The sequence below is a fragment of the Pteropus medius genome, unplaced genomic scaffold (genome assembly GCF_902729225.1).
Source record: "Pteropus medius unplaced genomic scaffold, Ma_sr-lr_union100, whole genome shotgun sequence".
In the NCBI taxonomy this organism is placed as follows: Eukaryota; Metazoa; Chordata; class Mammalia; order Chiroptera; family Pteropodidae; genus Pteropus; species Pteropus medius.
In genome coordinates, this window is record NW_024351729.1 from 13,265,679 (window position 1) to 13,287,372 (window position 21,694).

The 21,694-nt window shown below is 46.1% G+C and overlaps 1 protein-coding gene across 7 annotated transcripts in view; it reads left to right on the plus strand.

Annotated features, from left to right (window-relative positions):
- The window catches only part of NRP2 (neuropilin 2), a 113,887-nt gene that overhangs the window by 56,376 nt on the left and 35,817 nt on the right, over positions 1–21,694 (plus strand). For all 7 annotated transcript variants that reach the window (XM_039844529.1, XM_039844522.1, XM_039844523.1 and 4 more), the window contains exons 8-12: positions 779–923; positions 3,337–3,686; positions 5,606–5,750; positions 9,996–10,112; positions 13,051–13,191. In XM_039844529.1, coding sequence (XP_039700463.1) covers positions 779–923; positions 3,337–3,686; positions 5,606–5,750; positions 9,996–10,112; positions 13,051–13,191 — 898 coding nt within the window. The remainder of the gene's footprint in view (positions 1–778; positions 924–3,336; positions 3,687–5,605; positions 5,751–9,995; positions 10,113–13,050; positions 13,192–21,694) is intronic.

A 21,694-nucleotide genomic window follows, 5' to 3' on the forward strand; every position in this document is an offset into this window, starting at 1 on the left:
GACTTGCTCCCACCATGTTGGATTAGAAGCTGTTCCGACAAGCCTTTCCTCCCACAAGAGATGCATTGGTCAGATGGGGACTGGGATGGATTTCATTACAGGGTGGAGACTGCAGTGACAGGAAACCAGAGCAGGACTCCGAGGGGACTGTCTGCAGCTCTGACCCTACAACAAAGACCAGAGAGAACCAAGAACGTGTTGATTGACACCAGGACACTGGGGGTAGATGATGCCCCACACCCTGTCTCCCATTCGTGGCACAGGAAGGACTCTAAGTAACTAACAGAAACAATAGTGAGGCACTTGATAATTATAAAATACCCTGCAAATATTACTATATGCCTGCAACATGATGAAGAGGGAGAGGTCAAGTTCAAGCAAGTGAGTGAGGTCCACTAGCCTTAAAAGATGACATTTCTGCTCCATTTTTAAAGGATATTCTACTTTTTTCCCCTCTCTCTCTCTCTCTCAGCTTCTGAAGTGTTTTTCTTTTCGAGGCGCCTTCCTCTGCTTGCTCTCAGCCCAGAGGCAAATTTTTCTTTGCCTCCAAAAGTTTTTGTGAAGACCATTTATTGTTTTCAAGTTAGAGCTGTGTGAGAGATTAAATTTTTTTTCATGGTGCTTCTTATAAAGCCCCAAACAACAAACCCACTGATTATTTTTAAACTTGAGGGAAATAACATTTAACAAAAACTTTCCCACCCCCTTCGAAGGCTGCACGAGTGGCTAAACTACAAACAGAGATTTTAGTAATGTGGTCCTTCCTCTTATATTACAGGTATTCCAAGCCAACAACGATGCGACAGAGGTGGTTTTGAACAAGCTGCACACGCCGCTGCTGACAAGGTTCATCAGGGTCCGCCCCCAGACCTGGCACTCGGGCATCGCCCTCCGGCTGGAGCTCTTTGGCTGCCGGGTCACAGGTGAGATAGGGCTCCAGATGGGGTTGGATTGTGTCCTGGGCTCTGCGCCCTCTTTCAGCTCTCTGCAAACAGCATGATTGCAGCACATGACCTTTCCAGAAGGATTGGTTCAAGGACTCAAGTCCTAGCAGAGTTCGTTTATTCAGTCAATCAGTCAGTCAGTCAATCAGTCAGTCTATACTTATTAAATGTCTACTAGCTAATGTTTATTGAATGCTAATGATGCACCAGTTTCCATTCTAAGTACTTAAGGTGTGTTATCTTTTATAATCCTCATAAGGACTCTATAAGGTTGGTGTTATTATTCTCCCCACTTTACAGATGAGGAAACCAAGAGTTAGAGACTTAAGGCCCCCAGCCACTAGGTGGTAGAGCCAGGGTTTGAATCCTAGGCAGTCTGACTTCAGAGCCCGGCTCTCCTAACACTGTCTACTGCCTCACGTGAAGGCCAAGAGTTATGCAAGGTGCTGTGAATACAACGATGAGCACAACAGATCCAGCTCAGTGGGGACCTCAGGACAAGTTGGGGAGTCATGATAATAAACAAACCCATAAACAAACGTAAGATCTAAGCAAGGATAAAGAACGTTGTAGGGGACTTGACCCAGTCCTGGAGGTTATGGGGACTTCCTCAAGGAGGTGGTGATTAAGCTGAGGGCAGAGGGCACACAAGCACCTGGTGAAGGGGGGAGGGAAAGTTCACCAGGCAGTGGTCACAGCTCCCTCAGTGGCATTGGAGGGACCGAAAGAGAAAGCGAGGGGGTGGGCATGGTATATGAGCTGAGACCCTAGGGGTGCAATGTGGGAGACAGATTGGAGAGACCAGAGTGGAAGCCGGGACAGCAGTAGGAGGTTAGTCCAGTGGTATGGATGAGGGGAGATGGTGGCTGGACCAGCCCCAGCCACTAATGAATAGTCTGAACCCTCCATCTTGTGGACCCAGTCCAGAGCAAGCAAGTTGCTTCTTTGGCCTGGAAGGGTCTTCAGTGTACATCTGCCCATCATCCTGTCCCCTAGTCATTCCAGCTCTCAGAGGGAGTGCTCTGTGGTAGAACTCTGTTTTAGGCTTCTAGTTAAAATACCTCACATTTATACAGTCTCTATGGGCAGAAAACTAAGACTCAAAGAGGCTTAACAGCTTGACCAAAGTCACCCAACTGGGAACTGAACTCATATTTCCTCAGTACAAATTCTCTGCTCTGGTCCCCTTTACACGCACCTCAGCTTCCCTCTTATGGTTCATCCTATCAGTCCCATCTAAGGGACCATTTTCTGTCCCTCTCATGTTACTGTTCCAGGCCAGCATAGGCTAACCAGCCAGAACTTAGTTAAGACTTATTTTCTGGAAAACTGAAAAGAGAACCACCACTGGTTCTCTTTTTTTTTTTTTTTGAAGAGTAGGGATCACCTGGAGGGTCCTTTTGATCTGTAACTCAGTTTCCAAGTATTTAATGCACACTGACTATAGACCCTGCCTTGCCCGGACACCATTTATGCATGCATTTTCCGCTCAGTCATTCGCTCCACAAATACATGTGTGCGTCAGGCCCCATGCTAGGAGTTGGAGCTAGAGAAGTGAGCAGAGCAGATGGGGTCTCTGACATCATGGAATTTTCAGGCTAGCGGGCAAGATAGATAATAAACAAAGACACGTACTGGAGAATTATAAACTAAGGAGGAAAAGAACAGGGTGCTTTGAGATAGAGTGACTGAGGGGACCTAATTGACTGTTGATTGGAAGTTTGGGGACAGCCTTTCTGAGGGTGTGACACTTAAGGTTCAGGGTGAACAAAAGTTAGTCTGGTGATAACTGAAAGGAAGAGCATTTGGGGAGCAGGAACAGCTTGTAGGAAAGCGGGAAGGCAGTAACAAGCTGTGATAACCCCTGTGGAGGTAAAGCTCGACCCCAAGAAAGCTTCCATCCTGGGGAAAATGATCACCCAGGAAACAGTGCTCAACTGAGCTCCCCTGTGCTCACTGCCCTTGGGAGTGTCACTGGGGACTGGTGTCACCAACAAGAATACGAGAGTCCTTGGCTAACTGCATTAGATGCTCAGACGTGCCAGGCACTGTGCTGTGAGCTTTTTATATAATAACTGATGGAATCTTCAAAACTCTCAAGGAGTAAGTAGTATTATTAGTCCTCTGGATCTGGAGAAACTAAGGCACAGAGTGATTCCATTATTTGCCCAAGGTCGTACAGTTAGTATGTGGCATAGCAAACATGAACCCAGGCAGCCTGGCTCCCAGTCCTGGCTCTTAAACACAGCATTATTCTACCTTGAATCGAGAAATCAGCGCTGACTTAAAATACGTAATAGTTGGGTTGTTTTACAGCTTCTGACTCAGGCGGGTTAGTCCCGGTTATTGAGTGTCAGCCCTGACCTCTCGTATTTTCCTCCCCTCTTCGCAGACGCCCCCTGCTCTGACATGCTGGGGATGCTCTCTGGCCTCATAGCTGACTCTCAGATCTCTGCCTCCTCCACCCGTGAGTACCTCTGGAGCCCCAGCTCTGCCCGCCTGGTCAGCAGCCGCTCAGGCTGGTTCCCTCGGATCCCTCAGGCACAGCCAGGTGAGGAGTGGCTTCAGGTGGACCTGGGAGCACCCAAGACAGTGAAAGGCGTCATCATCCAGGGGGCCCGAGGAGGAGACAGCATCACTACAGTGGAAGCCAGGGCATTTGTGCGCAAGTTCAAAGTCTCCTACAGCCTAAACGGCAAGGACTGGGAATACATCCAGGACCCCAGGACCCAGCAGCCAAAGGTAGGTCACTCCTGGTGGGCCTTACCCTAAACAGGGAGGTTAAGTTGGGGGTGCTGACTTCCCGTCTAGATAGCCATCACCAAACCCCTATAATCCAATAAAGTAAATATTAATTGAGAGATTACTTTGTGCCAGGCACTGTGTTGAATGCCTTATTTTGATTCTTATTTTAATTCTTAACAACACTTCTAGAAGGTAGACCTTTCTGTCACTCTCATTTTAGAGTTGACAAACTGAGGCTTGATGTCAAGTCCAAAGTCACACAGTGTACCTATGGTAGAGCCATGATTCACATCCCATAAGTCTGAGGCCAAAGCCCAAATGCTGACCACTGTTCAACGCTGCCTTTTTATAAAGTTCCATGACCTTTATATGCTATTTCAGATAAAATTTCCTTAGAATTGGCCAGACATCCAAAGGAGATGTGGTTTTTGGAGGCTAAACTATAGAAACTAGGGATTTACTTCCAAAAACAACTATGTTTCACTAAACGTTACTGCCCTCCTTTGTAGTTTCCTAGTCTTGATGCTTAGATCTCTCCAGCCTCTCATCCCGAGGCTGCGGAGAGGCAAGAGGAACTTGCTCCAGGCCACAAGTGCAGGCCAGGGCAGGGCCTCCCCTCCTGCCATCAGGGGAGTGAAGGTCAGCCTTCCACAGGCCACAGAGGAGCCGCAGGAAGGCGAGGACACCATGCCTCTGTCCCTCTCCAGGTTCATTGCATGGTTAGCCGGGCTTTCCGATCGTCATGTCTAAGTTACCCCTCCTTTTCCTCAGAAAAGCAGGGCCCCTAACAAGGAAGGTGGTATCACATGTCTCCGCTGAGCCCCTTTACTAAGCAAATGTTTTCATTCTTGATGCAGAGGCAAAGGCTGGGTTGGAAGTTTTGCAATGCTGATGCAAACTCCCAGCTCACAGTTCCAGAGGCTTGGAAAGGCTCAGGGCTTGGTAACCAAAACCTTCAGTGGATGGAGCAGAAGTTGAACCACAGGCTTCCCTGGGGAGAGCTGACCCTGGCACTTCCTAGCCATTCTGGGGGCCTGGGAAAGGAGATGATCTTAGCCAGAGTCAGAGCCTGCCTTCCCTGTGACAGCACTCCCATATTTGAAAGTAGAAACCCAGGACATCTTGTAAACTGGGATGTCACTGTATGCAGCATGCCTGGATGCCAGTCAGCCCCAGACCCTGGCTTCCCCCACCCCGACATTCCCCTAAATCAGTGACTCCCAGATGTGCTCTGGGTTGGGTTCCCGTCCTAGCTTCAACCAGGGCAGCCCCACCGTCATCACTTTTATGGGGCTCTAGGAGAGTTTTCTTCTGACAGAATTGCCTCTGCCAAGCAAAGGTTTGGGGAACATAGTCCCAGACTATCAGTGTGTGACCAGAGGGTGTTGTTGTTGACCTAGAGAAGGGGACAGTCACTTTCCCTTCAGCCTCTAAGTGAACTTGAAGCAATCAGCAAGCTGGGACTTTCTAAATCTAGACTTTCAAGCATTAGAAAAAGAACTAGATTAGAACTTCTTTTTCTGATAAACTGAGAACTTCAGAATGGGCAAGGCAGCCTGAACTCCCTGCTCTTCTCTCTAGCTAAGTCCAGCTTAAGACCCATTTGGGGCCGAATCTTTTTCCGAGCCCTCAGTTTTAGTCCCAGGTTAGAAGATGGGACCTGGCAATTGCCACGTTCATCTGCTCCCTATTTTCCATGTTTCTGGGTCTCTAGCCCCCCTCAAATGAATAAGGACCTTCATCTTTGAACAGAACCCCCATGGATAGTACTGTCCAGCAACCACGAATGAGCTACGATGCTGCCTTCTGGCTGGACGTTAGGGGTCGGGAGGAGAAGGGGGAAGGAAAGAGAAGCAGGGCATGACGGAGGAGGGGATCCACCATAAGAAGGGCTGAGCGACCTGTCTCCCCTGCAGCTGTTTGAAGGGAACATGCACTATGACACTCCTGACATCCGAAGGTTCGACCCCATCCTAGCACAGTACGTGCGGGTGTACCCCGAGAGGTGGTCACCAGCTGGAATCGGGATGCGGCTGGAGGTGCTTGGCTGTGACTGGACAGGTAAGGCCCTGGCTTCCCAGATTCCCTGGGAGAAGGTCAGACCGTGATGTGGATGGGGGCAGAGGGGACACCTATCTGCCCGGCCTGGACCCTGCCACGTTCTCTTGCTTCAAACACAGGCACTGCAGCCTCTGGTCTTGGGACAGTTTCTCAAGGGATGTGCTTTGTCATTTGTAAAGGATCACGTCAGCTCCTTCAAGCACCTCCAACCCAAGTCTCTCGAACACAAATCATAACCACACATCACCCACCCAAATTCAATTAGACCCTGACTCTTCAGGCCAGGGAGCTGTGGCTGTTGATTTAGGGAAGGGGGAACAAAAACCCTCATGATAATAAAGTATTCGGTTTTTGTCTGAATCTGGCCTCCAGATGTCAGTGGCTAAGAGACTTCGTTTTCATTTCGAAGCCACATCTGTAAAAGGCATTTATTTGCTCCGGAGGGACTCCATTGCTGGGGAGCTGACAGGAACAGGACTTCTTACCAGTATGTGGCAGGAGTCTTTCTCATTCTCACCTTGTCAGGCAGCCCAGGTCCAGGGAGCGCCTCTAACTCTCCGTAAGGAGGAGAAGGCCCACCTCTTGTTTCCAGGGAAGCACCCTGGCCTTCTGGGTCACGCCCTACCTTTCATCTGGGCACCGGCCCTCGTCCCTTGGCAGAGCTGGCATTAGGTCTCCCCCAGAATTCACTCACCACCTGCCAAAAGGAGCTTGGGGCAGCCACACGAGCCCGGTGCCAGCAGGAGCAGCAGGCAGACTGATCCTTCCTGCCCCTCTCCACCAGGGCCCTGAGTGTCTCCATTTTCCTGTCTGTGCTGTACCTGTCACCAGCACCCACAGCAGGGTATTGTGAAGGATTAATAAGGGCATGTCAGAGAAGTGCTCTGGACTCCCAGGGAGAAAAGTGCTGCCTGCTCACTGGCTATGGTGGCACAGAGAAGGAGTCCCGTTGAGGCGCGCAGGCTGAAATCGGGCCCGAATTAGCCTCTCTCACCTTCAGATCAAAGGCAGCCCCAACGAACACATTCAGTGAGAAGACTTTATGCTCCCCGTTTGGTAGGAGCAAGGCCACATTCCCTTGCAACCTGCTGAATGTGTGTCACCTGTCCACTTGCAGGTGCTGAAAACTGTCCCTCCAACAGTGACACAAGCTGGCTTCATTTATGGCCTCTTCAGAATCAGGGCTAGAGATTCAGTGGACTTAGGAGCTTCTAGGCCAGTGGCTCGCAAACATTTTGAACCATCATCCATAATTTAAAACAAATTTACATCAAGACCTACTTGAATTATAAGAACACGTGTGCATGCACGCACATACACACATTAGAACACACGTGTGTGTCTATGGGAAATAGTATATCACTAAGTGCCTGGACTCGGGGGACGGATTGCCAAGTATGGGTCCTGACTCTGCTGATCATTGCTGGTGTTACCTCAGACAAGTTGCTTAGCCCCTCAATATCTCTGTTATCTTAGCTGAAAAATGGGGATGATAATGATATAGCTACACCTCCTAGGGGTGTTATGAGAAGTCAATAAAATAATGAATATAAAGAACTTTAACTGCTGCCTGGCACCTAATAAGCCTGTTAGAATAAGTAAATGTAACAAAAACAAAAGGTTCCCAAAGCAGCACTTATCCGTACCGTGTGAGTGCACTCTGTAATAATTATAGTCCGTATTTGTTAAATAGTCATGACCCATTAAACTAATTCCACCACCTACTAATGAGTATGACACAGAGTTTGAAAAAAATCACAGATTTAAGCCAGTGCCTCTCCCACACACAGGGAAACTGAGTCGCAGAGAGAGGAAGTCACTTGCCAGATGTCACTCAGTGAGGCGGAGGCTGACTCACACTCCCCTCCTGTCCTCTGCCCCTCTGTGCCATGCCTCTCCCAGGCTGGCTCTGCTTTATGACCGGCAGACAGCCGTTAACGGCCTTTTCTACTCTTGGCGCAAATTACACTGGCATGGTCAGCAACAGGTTTCTCATTTCAAAGCCCTGCCTGACCATTCCTCAGAAGATCAGAGTTTGGACTTGTTACCCTCTGCCCAGCCTTCTTCCCTTTGAAGTCTCGGACATCTGGTTTCAATTGCGGGGAGCGCAGCAGTTAAATGGGCAGTTACCTCGAGCGCCCAGCACAAACACAGTGGACACAGAGGCCGGCTGCTGTTGCCCCACCGTCAGTCACACGCCCTGGCCTCTTGTGGCCTCTCCAGCCCTCTTTGGCCCCAGATTTAACATCATCTCCACCAACCAACTTACGCATTTTGCTACCTAACATTCCCAGGAAACTGCTCTCCTAGGCCATGTGGCTTCCTTACTTTTCACGTGTCCATTTGTTTCTGCGACTCAGCCTTGGTTCACTTCATTCCTACTCCAGAAGGATCCCAGGAAAAATAATGGCCTGGGCTGAGTCGCCGCAGCTAAATAATTTGACAGGGCTGCTTCACCTGTTAGTTGGTTTGTGTTTCACATGATTACTTCTTGCCTTGCTGCCCAGAGTTTTCTTTACAATTGAGTTTGAGATCCTGTGACACAGTGACAAATTTGAACTTACAAATTAGGACGCTTCGAGGTTATTTGCTGTTTACAGTGAGCAAGAGGCAGACACGGCAAAGGGAAGTCTGAAAGGTTATGTGCGTAGTATTTAATAGCAGAAAGATGGGAAGTCGACCGTGAAAAAGCTATTCAGTGTATTTAGTGATTTCCTTCAGCTCCTGGATTTATTAAATGGTATGCTGAAGGGGCCTGACAAAGACACCTAATCACACACTATAGTGCAAAAGAACATGTATAGAAATGGAAGGAACAATGCACGGGCTTATTCGGGAGTCTCGTTGCAACACAGCTCTGGCAGGAAGACCTCACCCCACACAACACACGGACTTGAGCGCCAGTTACCAGAACTCCTTTTTGCCCCACCCAAGGGCTTGACTCACAGCTTCATTCATTTCATAAACGGTTGCTGAATGAATGACTTCCGGGAACAAATAAACAATGAATGGATGGGTGAATGAATTACCTAGGCCGGAACTGACTGCCTGCAGCCAGGTTTGGCCCAGCCAGGTTTTGTTGCTTGCTACTTGTTTGAATATCTTGGATAAGTTGCTAATATTGCCATGTCCAGAGATTTTCCACGAAGATTTTTGGATTCACGTAGGGAAAAAAAAGTTTCTTTGCAAGACCTGGCCACACTGGTCACCTCCCCCCACCCCCACCCCTTTGGGGCCTCAATCTGCTGGAGCCAGTCATGGTGGCCTCCTTTAAATCAGGCAAGCAAGATCCCCTCTGCCACCTTCTCTCCTACACTTTACTCTCCCTCTCATCCCAGCCATCCTCACTTACAAGAGCTGTTTGCATCCAGGAAGCATTTGAATTTGCCACACCCAGACCTAAAGGCACAGCCCCAAATTAGATCCACCAAGTGGAGTCTGAGTGAGTCCCTTGCAATCCATAGTCCTTTCTATCCAGTTTGGCGCAGACGTGAACGACAGTAGCTGGGGTCACACCTCCCAAGCGTCTGGCTTCGCCTATGTCTTTGGCAATTGTGCTTCCTATTATCTTGTTATAGGTAGGCCCCCTAGGTCACATTAGCTTTGGTTCAAAAAGTTCTGACTCAGAGAAGGCTGAAAAGAGAAAATCTATTCCACATGAAAGCAGAGGTGAGCTGGGAAGGCACCTCACTTGCCACCCAAGGGGCAGTGCACAGATAGGCATTTTCCACGTTAAGCTCACAAGGTTTTCTCAAATCATTTTTGATAGGCATTGTTCATTTTCTGTGTGTGTGTGTGCGTGCGTGCACATCACCCACACTTCTGTCTTAAACAGAATACCCAGAATATGGTTTAGCCTTGCCTTGGGATCAACATCACCAATATCCATTACTGTCTCACATGGCCTTTGTGCCAGCCTCGGGACCTCTGCTGTACAGTGAAGAGCATGGGTTTGATGGGTTTGTGTCGGTGCCTCTGTTGGGGCTGTTTCTGCAGCTTGGGACCATTCTCATTCAACTCAGATGATGCTCCTGACTTCAATGACAGGATACAGAGGTGACTTCAGGAAAGAGGTGTGTGTGTGTGTGTGTGTGTGTGTGTGTGTGTGTGTCCATCTTCATTTTCCTTTTTCCTTCTGTAATAGCCCATACTTAGAGAGGAAACAGTTTTGGCATCTTCCTCCTGCCGGGTTTCAACACAAGCTGCTGCATGCAGTGTTCATGTCCCTTCTTTGCCTTTATGCAGATGCAAAGCCTACAGCAGAGACGCTGGGACCCACCGTGAAGAGTGAAGAGACCACCACCCTATATCCCATTGATGAGGAGGCCACCGAGTGTGGGGAGAGCTGCAGCTTTGAGGATGGTGAGGATCGGGGGTCAAAGTTATATTTTATCCAGGATGGCGCAGGTGCCAACCAGTCAGAGTCGAGGCTGGCCTGTGGCTGTGGCAGGGACCTCAGGGTCCCCTGGATCAGAGATCAGGGAGATGTGAGTACTAAAAGGCTTGGGACAGTGGCCATTTACAAACAATGTAGAAGCATTCAGATATTGGGACAACCAATACAGCCCTACAGGCGTGAATCCACTGGTCATCAGCTGAGATAAGGGTTTGTTTAAAGAGGACTCCCCCCACGAGAAGTCTCCTCCTCTAGCCCTCACTTCAAATCTTTAGAATCCACAGCCGTGATCCTTTTTCCTACTAAGCTGTGCCTTCACGAAACAGTCAGATGAAGATCTGAGGTGATGTGGTCTGCACAATGCAACAGCAGTTAACCATTCTGTAATTGCATTTCCCTGTGTCTTTTCACCTCCTCTGATTAAAAAATGTGTAATAATTATGACTCCGTAAGAGAGCGCATCCCATCCTCCGTGAGCTGAGTGCAGGTCCGTGATGAAGGCGGAAATGTGAAAAGGCACTACAACCGTTCCTTCAAAACTCAGGGCCTCCTCGTTTCAGGTCAGTTTCTTCACATGGGAAATCTGCATTACTTTCATTTCATCTTCTAAACATATCCAAGTTAGATAAAAACAGTAATTGGCAGAGCCCAAAAGTGCATCACATTTTAAATCATACTGCTGAGGTTACCGAGTATGAGGACATTCCTGACAAACCACAAATTTTGGAACACCTGGCATTTTTGGCTAGAATTTAATGCTTGACAGCTTCAATTTACAGTAAATTACTGATCATTATTAAATGTTCATTAAACAAAATGAGGGAAGATTGGTGAAGAGACTTGGAAAGTGATGGAGACATATAGATGCAGCACCAGCTCGGTAGGTAGATGGTAGAAACTTTCAGACCCACAGCCATGTGACAGTCTGAGGAACCACGCTGATGGAGTGGATGGCTCCAAAAAAAAAGAAAAAAAAGAAAGAAAGAAAAAAAAATGACTGCAAAGAAGAATGGGAGGAAAGCCAAAAATAAATGCTGAAGTTGTGTGACTGAAAAATGATAATTTAATGCATATGCTTTCAGGAATGTGCTTTTGTATTTTGTGTGGGCGGAGGGACACTATTGGTCAGGGTTAGCTGAATACAGAAATCCGACATTTTAATGAACTTGTTTTTGTTTTATGAAGAGGAGAAAGAGACTTGGAGAATCTTACAAGACATGTTTAAGAGTTCGAGAGCCAAGAGCGGAATGCATAGGGAGTTAATAAATGGTATCAGATTAGCAGCGTTAGCTCGGTGGAGGGCAGGAGAGGGTAGTTCTATCTAAATGGCCGTCTCAAGGAAAATTTAAGGGTTTTGCTACAAACGTTCAGAAGTTTAATATAATTTTCCCGTTTATAGTGGTTTGTTTCATTTGAGGTTTCTTTGGTGGTTCCTCCCTTCACTTTTTTTTGCAAAAGATCTCTTTGTGGAATTTGGTTCTTGAGATATAGCATGCATGTAAACATTAGAGAGGAATTACGGTATATTGAGTTACTCCATATTTTCGAATGGAAAAATAGAAATTCAGAAATTGTCGGGAGAAGGAGATGGTGAGGGCTGAGGGCTACTTTTCCCAAGCCACAGGTTGATGCAGCTGTAATAGATTCCATGTGTTTCTTCTTGACTCAAGCTGACTTTGGCTGAGAGTATGCTAACATTAAATATTCCCTCTTGGGAAGGGGAGGCACAAGCAGGGCCTGGTGGCACTCTGCCTCTGAGGCCACCAGTGCCCTTCCACTCGGAGGTGAGCTTTCCTCGCCTCCGTGGTGTGAGCAACTTGTTCCCGCCGGTCCGTTCTCTTTACACTTCCTAAGCCACATTCGAGGCCTTCCTCCCTAAGAACCCATGGAAGAGAAGTGAGGAGGCCAAAGACCCCACTTCCTCTCTGCTACCAGCGTTAGCCAGCAATTTTCTGCTGTCTCCACAGCCACTGCCAGCAAGCCTCCAAATTTGGATTTCCTCTCTCTCCTCCACCTCTACAGACCCACCCTCACTTAATCACATATTTGGCATCAGCTCACACTGGATCTTTAGAGCTGAGTGGAGCCTCAAAAGAAATGCTCGGGTTCAGTTTTCTAGCTTAGGCAGGTGAACAAGTGAGCAGACGAGACAAGCCGCGATGTGGTCACATCTTAGATTTCCACGAGGACCGTACTCTCTTCTGCCCTCGGATCAGGGCCTTCAGGCACTCAGCACCATGTGGAATTATTTTTCCTCCTGGTCAGCACCGAGCTGAGCAGCCGGCTGGCCTGGCCCCCTCACTTCGCCCTAACATGCCAAGTCTCCCGCCTGGCAGTGCCTCCCCCGGGGATGCTGCAATGACCTGGTTTTCTGAAACGGGAGACCTATCACAAGGAGGTGAAGGGTAGCAAACAAGACTCCCTTGTTCCTGAGGCCACTTTACCCTCCCTGGCCAGCACCTCTCTGGCACATCAGCCTCTCTGGATGCCAGTGGGCTGCCCCATACTTCTGAGAGCCAGGTTGGCAGGAGCCAGCCTTCCACCGGGGCACTGGGGAGACATTCTTCTCTGGCATTTAGGGAACAGCAATTTTCACATTTGTCTGCTTTCCGAAGTGGACAGAGGAGGCTGATTAGAGCCCGAAGCCATTTGGTGGCCTCATTTATAATTGCTTACTATGGGAACCACTGGCAGACTTGGCTTTCATGCCTGTGAAGGATGAGACCAAAGGCCAACCCGAGAGCCAATGATCGCCAAGATGAGTTAAATGAATAAGTGAAGGGAGCCACTTCTTTCTCTGCTCTGCACTCAGACCTTGCCAGCCATTTAAATAGCACCACTGTGGTTGTTCTCTGAATCTATTTCATTTGCCTTCCTTTGGGTTATTTTTTTCACCCCTCTTAGACAAAGATTTGCAGCTCCCTTCAGGATTCAACTGCAACTTTGATTTCCCTGAGGAGCCCTGTGGTTGGATGTATGATCATGCCAAGTGGCTCAGGAGTACCTGGACCAGCAGCTCCAGCCCAAACGACCAGACATTTCCAGGTAAGCTTGTTGTGAATGAAGAGCCGAAAGAGTTCAGGCTAGCCTGCTCCACGTTTTTCAGCTCCAGAGTCCCTGCCAGGCTTCATAACTTCCCACTACAGAGCAAACCCTCTGCTCTTTGCCCACAAACCACTACAGTCTTTGCTTATAGCGTCACCCCACAGAATAATGGGTTGGTGGTTCCTACCCATTCTTGTGATTACAGTATGGCCTGGAAGCTGGGAGGGAGCAAGAGAGGCCAAGATAAAAGAAGAAGAAAAAAGAAAGAGCAATCGGGAGGTCCTAGGAGATGGGATGAGTCAATGTCCCCTTGTTCCCATAGCCAGTACTCTGCCACCATCACAGAGCCTCTTGTCAACTTCAAGCTGGGTATTGTTCCTAAAATGGCTCTTTAGGAAACTATTGGCCTCAAGTCTGACTGATCCTCCTCTTAGAATATCATTGCTTCTGTAGCAAACTAAGTGGAGGGTCTGAAATGCTGCTGCACCTATGGGCGTCTAGCAGAGCTGCCTGGCGCTTGTGCTCTTGAAGAGTATTGCTGCCAGTTCTTGAAATATTGTTAAGCCACCCTTTTACTTTCAGAGAGTCAGATTTGAGAAACCTCTCTGGCACTGTTGATGGAGAGGGTTACTTTTAGCCCTTCTAAACAGGTAAGAGCAAGAGTTTACTGTCTCTATCATCACAGGCTTTTACAGTGGTGTTCTGGTAAATATTTAACAAGGAGCTTTCCAAGGATTAAAAAGAAAAAAAAAATCTGTTTTGCAGTGTTTGTCACTTTTAGCGATGTGAATACTCCTACTATGGTCAGATTCTGTGGTCAAATTCAATCTGCCAACCACCGTTAGAGGTGGAGTTGAGAAGTACAGTGACGTGGCGTTGCTTAGTTTTTTTCCATCATACAGATGTAATAGATATAAATACTTCAGGAGCATAGGTACTGGAAAATGTATTAAAATAATTAGGAAGTGTCGAGTTTGGAGGATTTATTACCTTTAGTTGTTAATATAATTTAATTGTAACTTTATATAATTTAATTTTTAATAATGCTTGAGTTTAACAACTGGCTTGCAGAATTCCATATAATATAACAATCAGCTCTCACAAACATTGGCTTCAGCACACCATGCATTAGCTTTCAATTTTTCTACACCCCTGGCCTGGACCTTGGATCCCCAAAAGCATTCAAGAGGAGAAGAGTTAATTCTGGAAATGAATAGATTAAATGTTGCCCAACTGGAGAATAAAAGGGGAAAGGGACCTCTCCATCTGCAGGGTTCCCCAGAGCTGCTCTGCTGCCCCCCACGCCCAGGACTAGCCATGCCCCCTGTCCCCAGGGAATGATGGTAGGACAGACACTAGGAGAACATTGCAGGCCGGCCTCCTGATGCAGCCTACACTTGCTTTCCCAGAGGGTCACAGCGTCTGCTCTGGAGAAAAACATTTTCATATTTCAAGTGTTTATCTCTTCAGCATTTGAGTGCTCACAGAGATTAATATCTGAAGATCACCACAGCCTCAGGCAACAGGAGAGAACACTTACCCTCTCCCAGGCTTAATCACCCCCCCTCCTCTCATTCACTGCAATAATGTTTAATTAATATAATGAGCCTCCTGCACGTTGGAAAAAAATACTTATTTTTATAACCCAGCCTGGATTTTTCATTTTATTTCCTCTCCTTTGAGACTTGGCCCAATTAATTGGTCGTTTTTGCAACCCCCACGTTTTATCTGAACATAAAAATGTGTAGGGTCTGTGTGTGTATGAATAGTGTTTTTATGTGTGTATTTGTGGATTATGTTTGTTTGTATGTGTTTGTGCACGTGCTTCTTTCTCTAGGTGTTTGGTTTTTTACGTGTGTATATGTTTCGCTATGTGTTTTTATGTGTAGATGTATATGTTTATATATATGTATATGCATGTATTTGTGTGCATATGTTTTACATGTGAATCTGTGTGTGTGTTTGTGTGTATGTGTCTGTAGATTTGTGTTTAAGAGTGTGGTTTATATGCACGAGTGTCTGTATAAGGGGGAAGCTTGGCAGAGGCACTTCGAATAAAGGGATGTAGATGATACAGCATAGGGAGACTTATTGGCTCTTACTCAACATCCATCTTCAGATTCTTTCTAATAATTCAGCCTCCTCCCTCACACTCTTCTGAGCAGATTTTCTCAAAGAATGTCTGAGGCCAGCCCTGTCCAGGCTACAAGGCCACCAATTAGCAAGTGACACTTCTGAGAGAGTTTCAGTCACTCTCCATTTGACCCTGGCCTTTACCTCTGTCCTTTTGCCCATTCACCTCTGCTTCCCCCTCTTTCAGCCCTCTCCCTCACCTGAATGCCTCATCTGCCGACCCTGGCTACTGGCTGGGAATTCTAGTCTTCATCATTACACCCTGCGGTTTGGGAGGGCTTTTCTGAGCAAGCTCGCAAAGCGGGCAGAATTCCAACCTTTGGCTAGATGAATGGGGACAGAAAGAAAATTAAGGCCATAAAGAACTGCTAGATTTAATGGTGTTTCTCCCCTAAGATACCGAAAAGGAAAATAATTGTTTTCTTCTTCCAGAGGAATCCCTGAAGTTTGGGAAAGTGGCACTTGTAACCTGCCTCCAGAAAACAAAATCATAATAATTTTTTCAGAGCTCTTCCTTCTGCCTTCTGATGATTTAAAAAATTATTTGCTCTATTTCCCACATTACTTCTCCTTGTAAAACTCTATACTGGGCTTTAAGCAGGAGAAGATAGAAAGCCGTCACTGTTTAGGATAGTCTTTTCTTTAAAAAAAAAGAAAAAAGAAAAAAGAGAGAGAGGCCTGAGGGGAGCAGTTGGGAGAAAGGAAACAGCTGTGCTTGGTTAGGGGCAGGGCAAATGCTAATGGGATCAGAGTCCCCGGACCTCCCGAGTTAAACCTGAAAGCCGCTGTGTCACACACACGTCACCATTTCACAAAGAGGAGGCCACTGTACTCTGTAAGAGAAGTGTGCCATATGTTTTATCCCCTTATTAGATTGGTAAACAAAAGTAATTACATTTAAGAAAGGAGGTGTCTCCATCAAGTGCAGAGGGAGTAGGCATGGAAGAGAGGGGAGGAAGGGGAAAAGGAAGTAGCCATGTCGAGATATCATACACAGGCTATTTGGTTAGAAGTGTCCGTGGAAACTACTTACATTCCTTAGATATTTTCTGATTTAGTTCTCTTCTCATGTTTTGTTTTTTCTTGTGTTTTTTTTTTTTCTCTTCCTTTTAAGTAAGCAATTAGTTCTGTTCTTTTGGCTAGCGGTAATGGTTGCTTAAGGCTGACAAGACACCCACTGGTTTCATTCCACTGTTTTTGTTTTTCAAGATCGTCTTTCAAGCCACTCAGAATTTCTTTTTTTAGCTCTTTGCTTGTGGCTTAGCAGCCTGAAGTGTGTTCATACCCGCCTCTAGGGAACTTGTTCCCAATTCAGTGACCCCTGGCAGTTGCAGAGAAGCTGGTCCCATGTTCTCTGAGAAGCCACTTTGCCTTTTCTCTGTAGCTACAATGACATAGAAAGTATCTCCCCTAGTGGGAGTTTTGAGAAAAAATCAGATTTAGGTCTTTAAAAAACAAGGCAAAAAGTCCTTAAGATGGCCCTGTGTCTAGACTTGTACTGTCGAACATGGTAGGTTATTAGCCACATGTGGCTATATTAATTTGAATTAATTAAAATTAAAGACAGCCAAAACTTCAGTTCCTCTGTCACGCTAACCACATCAGCCACATTTCAAGGGCACTGTAGCCACGCTGTGTTGGACAACGTAGGTCTAGAATATGCTCCTCATCCCAGAAAGTCATCTTGGTCATCACTGCTCTAGCACCGTTAGGCAGTAACAAGAGAGTGACCTCTGGGATCCTTGCTGATGCCATTGCCCCCTGGTTCGGTGTAAACCAAGAAGCAAGTAATTAGGGAGGTGTGCCTTCTCTGCAGTCTCTTGGTGGGAGTGTTCAATGGCTGGTATTTTGGTCATTGTGTCATTTTACCTCAGCACGCAACCATAGTAACATAGCATTGGATAGTATAGGAACTCTTTTATTCAATCAAAAAGACACTCCAAAGTAAATCCTAAGTAATACAAATAATAATAATAATGATTGATGTTTTCATTGCTATTATTATTATTTACTGTCAAGAATGAGCTAAGAAGACTAGAGATACAGGGTACTTTGCCAGATCAACTTCCGAATCCTCAAGTGTGTGTGACCACCACAAATGTGTGCTCTGTATACATTTGTTGACCTCATGAAGGATGATTACAGTATTACTTCATATCAATAACTTCAGATCACGGGAGTGATATTAGGAAAACAGGCAAAGCCTACTTGGAAAGGAGAGAGACTGCCTAGCATTTATGTTTTTGGATTCAGAGATGGCACCTTGACTCTGGGTTCAAAGACAAGCTCAAGTGGGAGTAAATCAAGAACACGATGTTCTGAAATATTCGAATAATACGATTGGTGGCCATTGCATCAAATATAAGTGGTAGACATGGGTGCATTTTGATGTAGATTGGGCCATTGAATAAACTCCATTAGAATGAGGACCAGAACTATGATTCATTGTGGGACACACACATGAGAAGATTCAATGTGGGTCTGTGGGTGGATGATTGCAGAGAAATCAAAGGAAATAATTGATGGGTGAACTTGCTTATGATAGGTTTGATTTTTGTCAGAGAGCTACTGGTGACTCTGAGTAATAAAGCAACTCTCTGAAGTCAAAGACCCTCCCTGTAGATAGGACCAATGTTAACAATCAGTCCAGACACGGGATTGGCATGAATTTGAATTGCCTTCAGAAAAAGGTTGCTGTGGCTTGGCTGGGGCTCTGCAGCCACTGCAAATACTGAGACTTCTCAGACTTAGACCATGATAGATAATTAAAGGCCAGGAACAGCTTGGCTAAAAGAAAGCCAATATTCAAGCAGTAGCTTTAACTGGAAAAGCACAGAGGCCCTTCTTTAAGGAGAGTAGAAACCCTACTCTGACTTTGTAGAAAAGACAGCAGTAGAGAGGAGAGCCAATATTTCTTTTCTCTGAAAGTTGTGATTGCTTAAGTTCCCCAGCACTGTGTGGACTGATAATAAAGGAGCAGAATGATAACGCAACTGCCTCAGTTGCAAAACCTTCATGAAAGCTGACATACCAAAACACAGCTCCAGGTAGACTCCTGCAAAAGAGCGGGCCTGACACCTCGAATTGTCTATAAAATGGTCCATCGTAAACCTTGAGAACATCCTACTGAATTCATCCAGAGTCAGTGTTTCCCTTAACTGGCTGTTAATTCAAGGACCTTAGCAGAGACAGACTAGCCTTTGGAGGCCAGCTGAGGGGCTGACTCATGTTTTAAGCATGACCTATACAAAGAGATTACATCTCCTGCAGCACTAAATATTCTTTCAGATGGTTGCTCCAGTAGGAGGGCAAGATACTAGCCAGGAGATGCGCGTATTGGACAGATGGTACGTTTGGCTTTGTGATAGCCAGTAGGATCAGACTAGTAATTTATTTCAGGGTTTGGTAAGGTGTGGACATAGTTGGTTCCATTGCTGTTGGGCCAAATGCTGTCACATGTTCACAAAGCACTTATGCAGCTGAAGCCAGATGTGGCCATAAATCGCCAGGTGAAATATCAGGAGACCCTTTTTAGAGACAGCATCAGGTTAAAATGCCTGAATGACCCTGTCCTCCGCACTTCCTCTCTGCCCTTTTGAACTCCTGTTGTTCATTCCCATGTTATTATTTTCTCTGTATCATGGGCAACAACAGATGTTTTGAGTCAGGGATCCTTGCAAAATGCCTCCCAAGCCTGTCAGGTATCTCTGGGACATTATTTCTTCTTTCTCTTTCAGCAACTGAACATATTTCCTTCCCATTGTCTTTTTGTTGGAAGCTATCCACTGCTGACATCACTGCCATCAGCTACAAGAATAAAAAGCCTACAGCAGGCAGGGCTGGTTCTTAGCTAGTCAGTTGTCACGTTTGGGCAACCTCTTAAGAATCCGAAGGGCTTTTCCTTAAAGTCCAAGTAAATCATTAAAGAAGCCCACCCATGCCATGCCAACCCTTTGCTCTATCAAGTAATCAACAGCCACTGTGCTTAAAAATCCCTCTGTGTTTGATAGTAATGGGCCGTGAATTGGGATGTACCGGAAGAACAGACTTCACTTACAGCACATGTGATTCATTTATAGCACATAAAGGGGCGCCATGACTTAAAACAGCAGAAGCACTTAGCTTGCAGAAGAGTCAGTGGAGACCTACTACTGTAACTAAAGGCTTGGGAAGTGGACGTTTAAAGGAGCAAGGGTTGTGTTTCCTGAGGAAGCAAAGACAAAGAGTCTTCATTCTTCATGAGTGGCAGGATTTCTAAGTCAGAGGACAGAAGTTGGCTGGGCTTCACCAGGACCATAAGGAGGGTTTGTGTCTAAAAATGACAGCAGGACTTAAAACTGAATTTAAGACATCCCTGACACTGTCGTGACCTAGAAAACACACTGCCAACATGGCCTATGAAAACTCCTTCTCTGAGAAATTTAAAGCAAAGCGTGGACATGTTCTTCTGGGGATGTTTTCAGCATCATTCCTCTGGGTGACAGGGCTGGCCTCTTGGGTCGGCCTTCCCAAATTATGCTGCTCTTCTCTTTTTATTTTCTGAAAAAAAAACCAAAAAGCAAGCACAGGAGGCAATGCGGATAGCGATAATAATTGTAATAAAGACCACAGCTTTTATCGAGTGTCTACTGTGTCCCTGTTCTTATGCAGAGCACTTTGCGTGACTCATTCCATTTCCTCTTCCTCACAGCCCTGCGTAGTAATGATGTTATTACACCCATTTTACAGATGGGAAGGCTGAGGCTTTAAAAAAAATTGATGAGTATTAGGCCAGAACTCCAGCCCCGATAAGAGGCCATGCAATTTTATTCAGTCTGATCAAGGATCATATCCCACGTCCATCGCTCTAGCTGGGGTCTCAGACACATCACTTCAATTCTCTGAGCCTCGGTTTCTTTTTTTCTTTATGGTAAAAATTGAGAAATTAATACTTATTAATACAGGGAGGATTATATGAGATAAGGCAGACAAATCTTCCACTGCAATATCTGGCACATAGTAGGTTCTCAGTTAACTTTCAGTTCCTTTGCCCTTACTTTTCCTCTCTCCCTCCCTGGGCTTTTCTCGATCTGAGTCATTCCTTCACGATGTCCTGGTTCTCATCAGGTCTCTCTCAGTGACAGGCAGGGACATTTTGCAGCTCAGCGTCCCTGTGACTGATGTCTACTGCTAATTCCTTAAATTTACATATCATCTTTCTTCCCTCGAGCTCATAGCACTTAACAGACAAGTGGGGCACAAATGATTTAACTAAGTGAAATTCAGAGGCCTGCTTGTCTTGAGATTCTGCAAACTAGTGGATTAGCTCAGATGTCAGCACTGAATTATGATCCTTCAGCTGCTCGTGCTTAGCACGCCACCAGCATTAACTCCCTGGTCTTCCAGTGGTCCTTTAAATCATGCATAGCGATTATCTTATTGTAAGAGAGAGAGAAGAGAGAGGAGGAAAGGAGACGAGAGGAGAGGAGGGAAGCTGGGGCCCTGGGAGAGGCAGCCTGTGAAACCTTTGGCCTAATTGTGCCAAAAGTTTTAGCGACAGGATGGGTAAATAGAAAAGACCCAGATCACATCGAGCCAGCCCAGCTCTTTACACCTCCACACGCATTTTACTTACTAAATTCTAACCATTATGCTGTGATTCCCCTGCTGCTTAAGAATGTAAATTCACACAAGTGACAGTATTTCTGCCAAGCAATTTTCAGACAGCAAGTGGGTCTTATTTGTGAAATTGTGAAGGAAGAAGGCTGAATAAGAAGTCTGAAATCTGGTTTCCTTTACATATGAGGTGGAAACAGTGAGGATTTTGAAAATTACTGGAGCATGGGAGCATTTGGCAGATTCTCACTGGTGGCTCAGTAGGTGGGTGCTTCCACAGGTCACCCTGGCATTACGAGTTCACCTCACCTTTGCAAAGGGCTGTTGGCTGATGAGGATGGGAGGGAGTTGTGAAGAGATTTCATGAATATGAGGAATCACCAGAGACTAGCTGATTCTCCCTTGTTCTTATTTCTAATATATAGCCTCATATCATTCTTTATCCATGTGTTTGTCATTCAGTCATTTGTGGAAACAAATTTTTCTCGTAGTGGTATATATATGTCACTATCTAGGGGCCAGGAGAAGAAACAGTATTAAGTCTTATATGTGTAAACCAGGACCTTGTCATCTATTTAAGGCAATTAGAAAGTCACACAGGAAACAGTTCAAGTACAAGGCATTAGACGGTTATCTGCCGACGTGCATGAAAATGGCCTTAAAATCAGTGGTACAGTCGGTAAGAGCTCCAGTTGTTGAGAGAAGAGAGGATTTAATGTTGAATTGTGCCACAGTGGTTAGGAGAACTAGCAGAAGAGGGTGGGATAGGTGGATT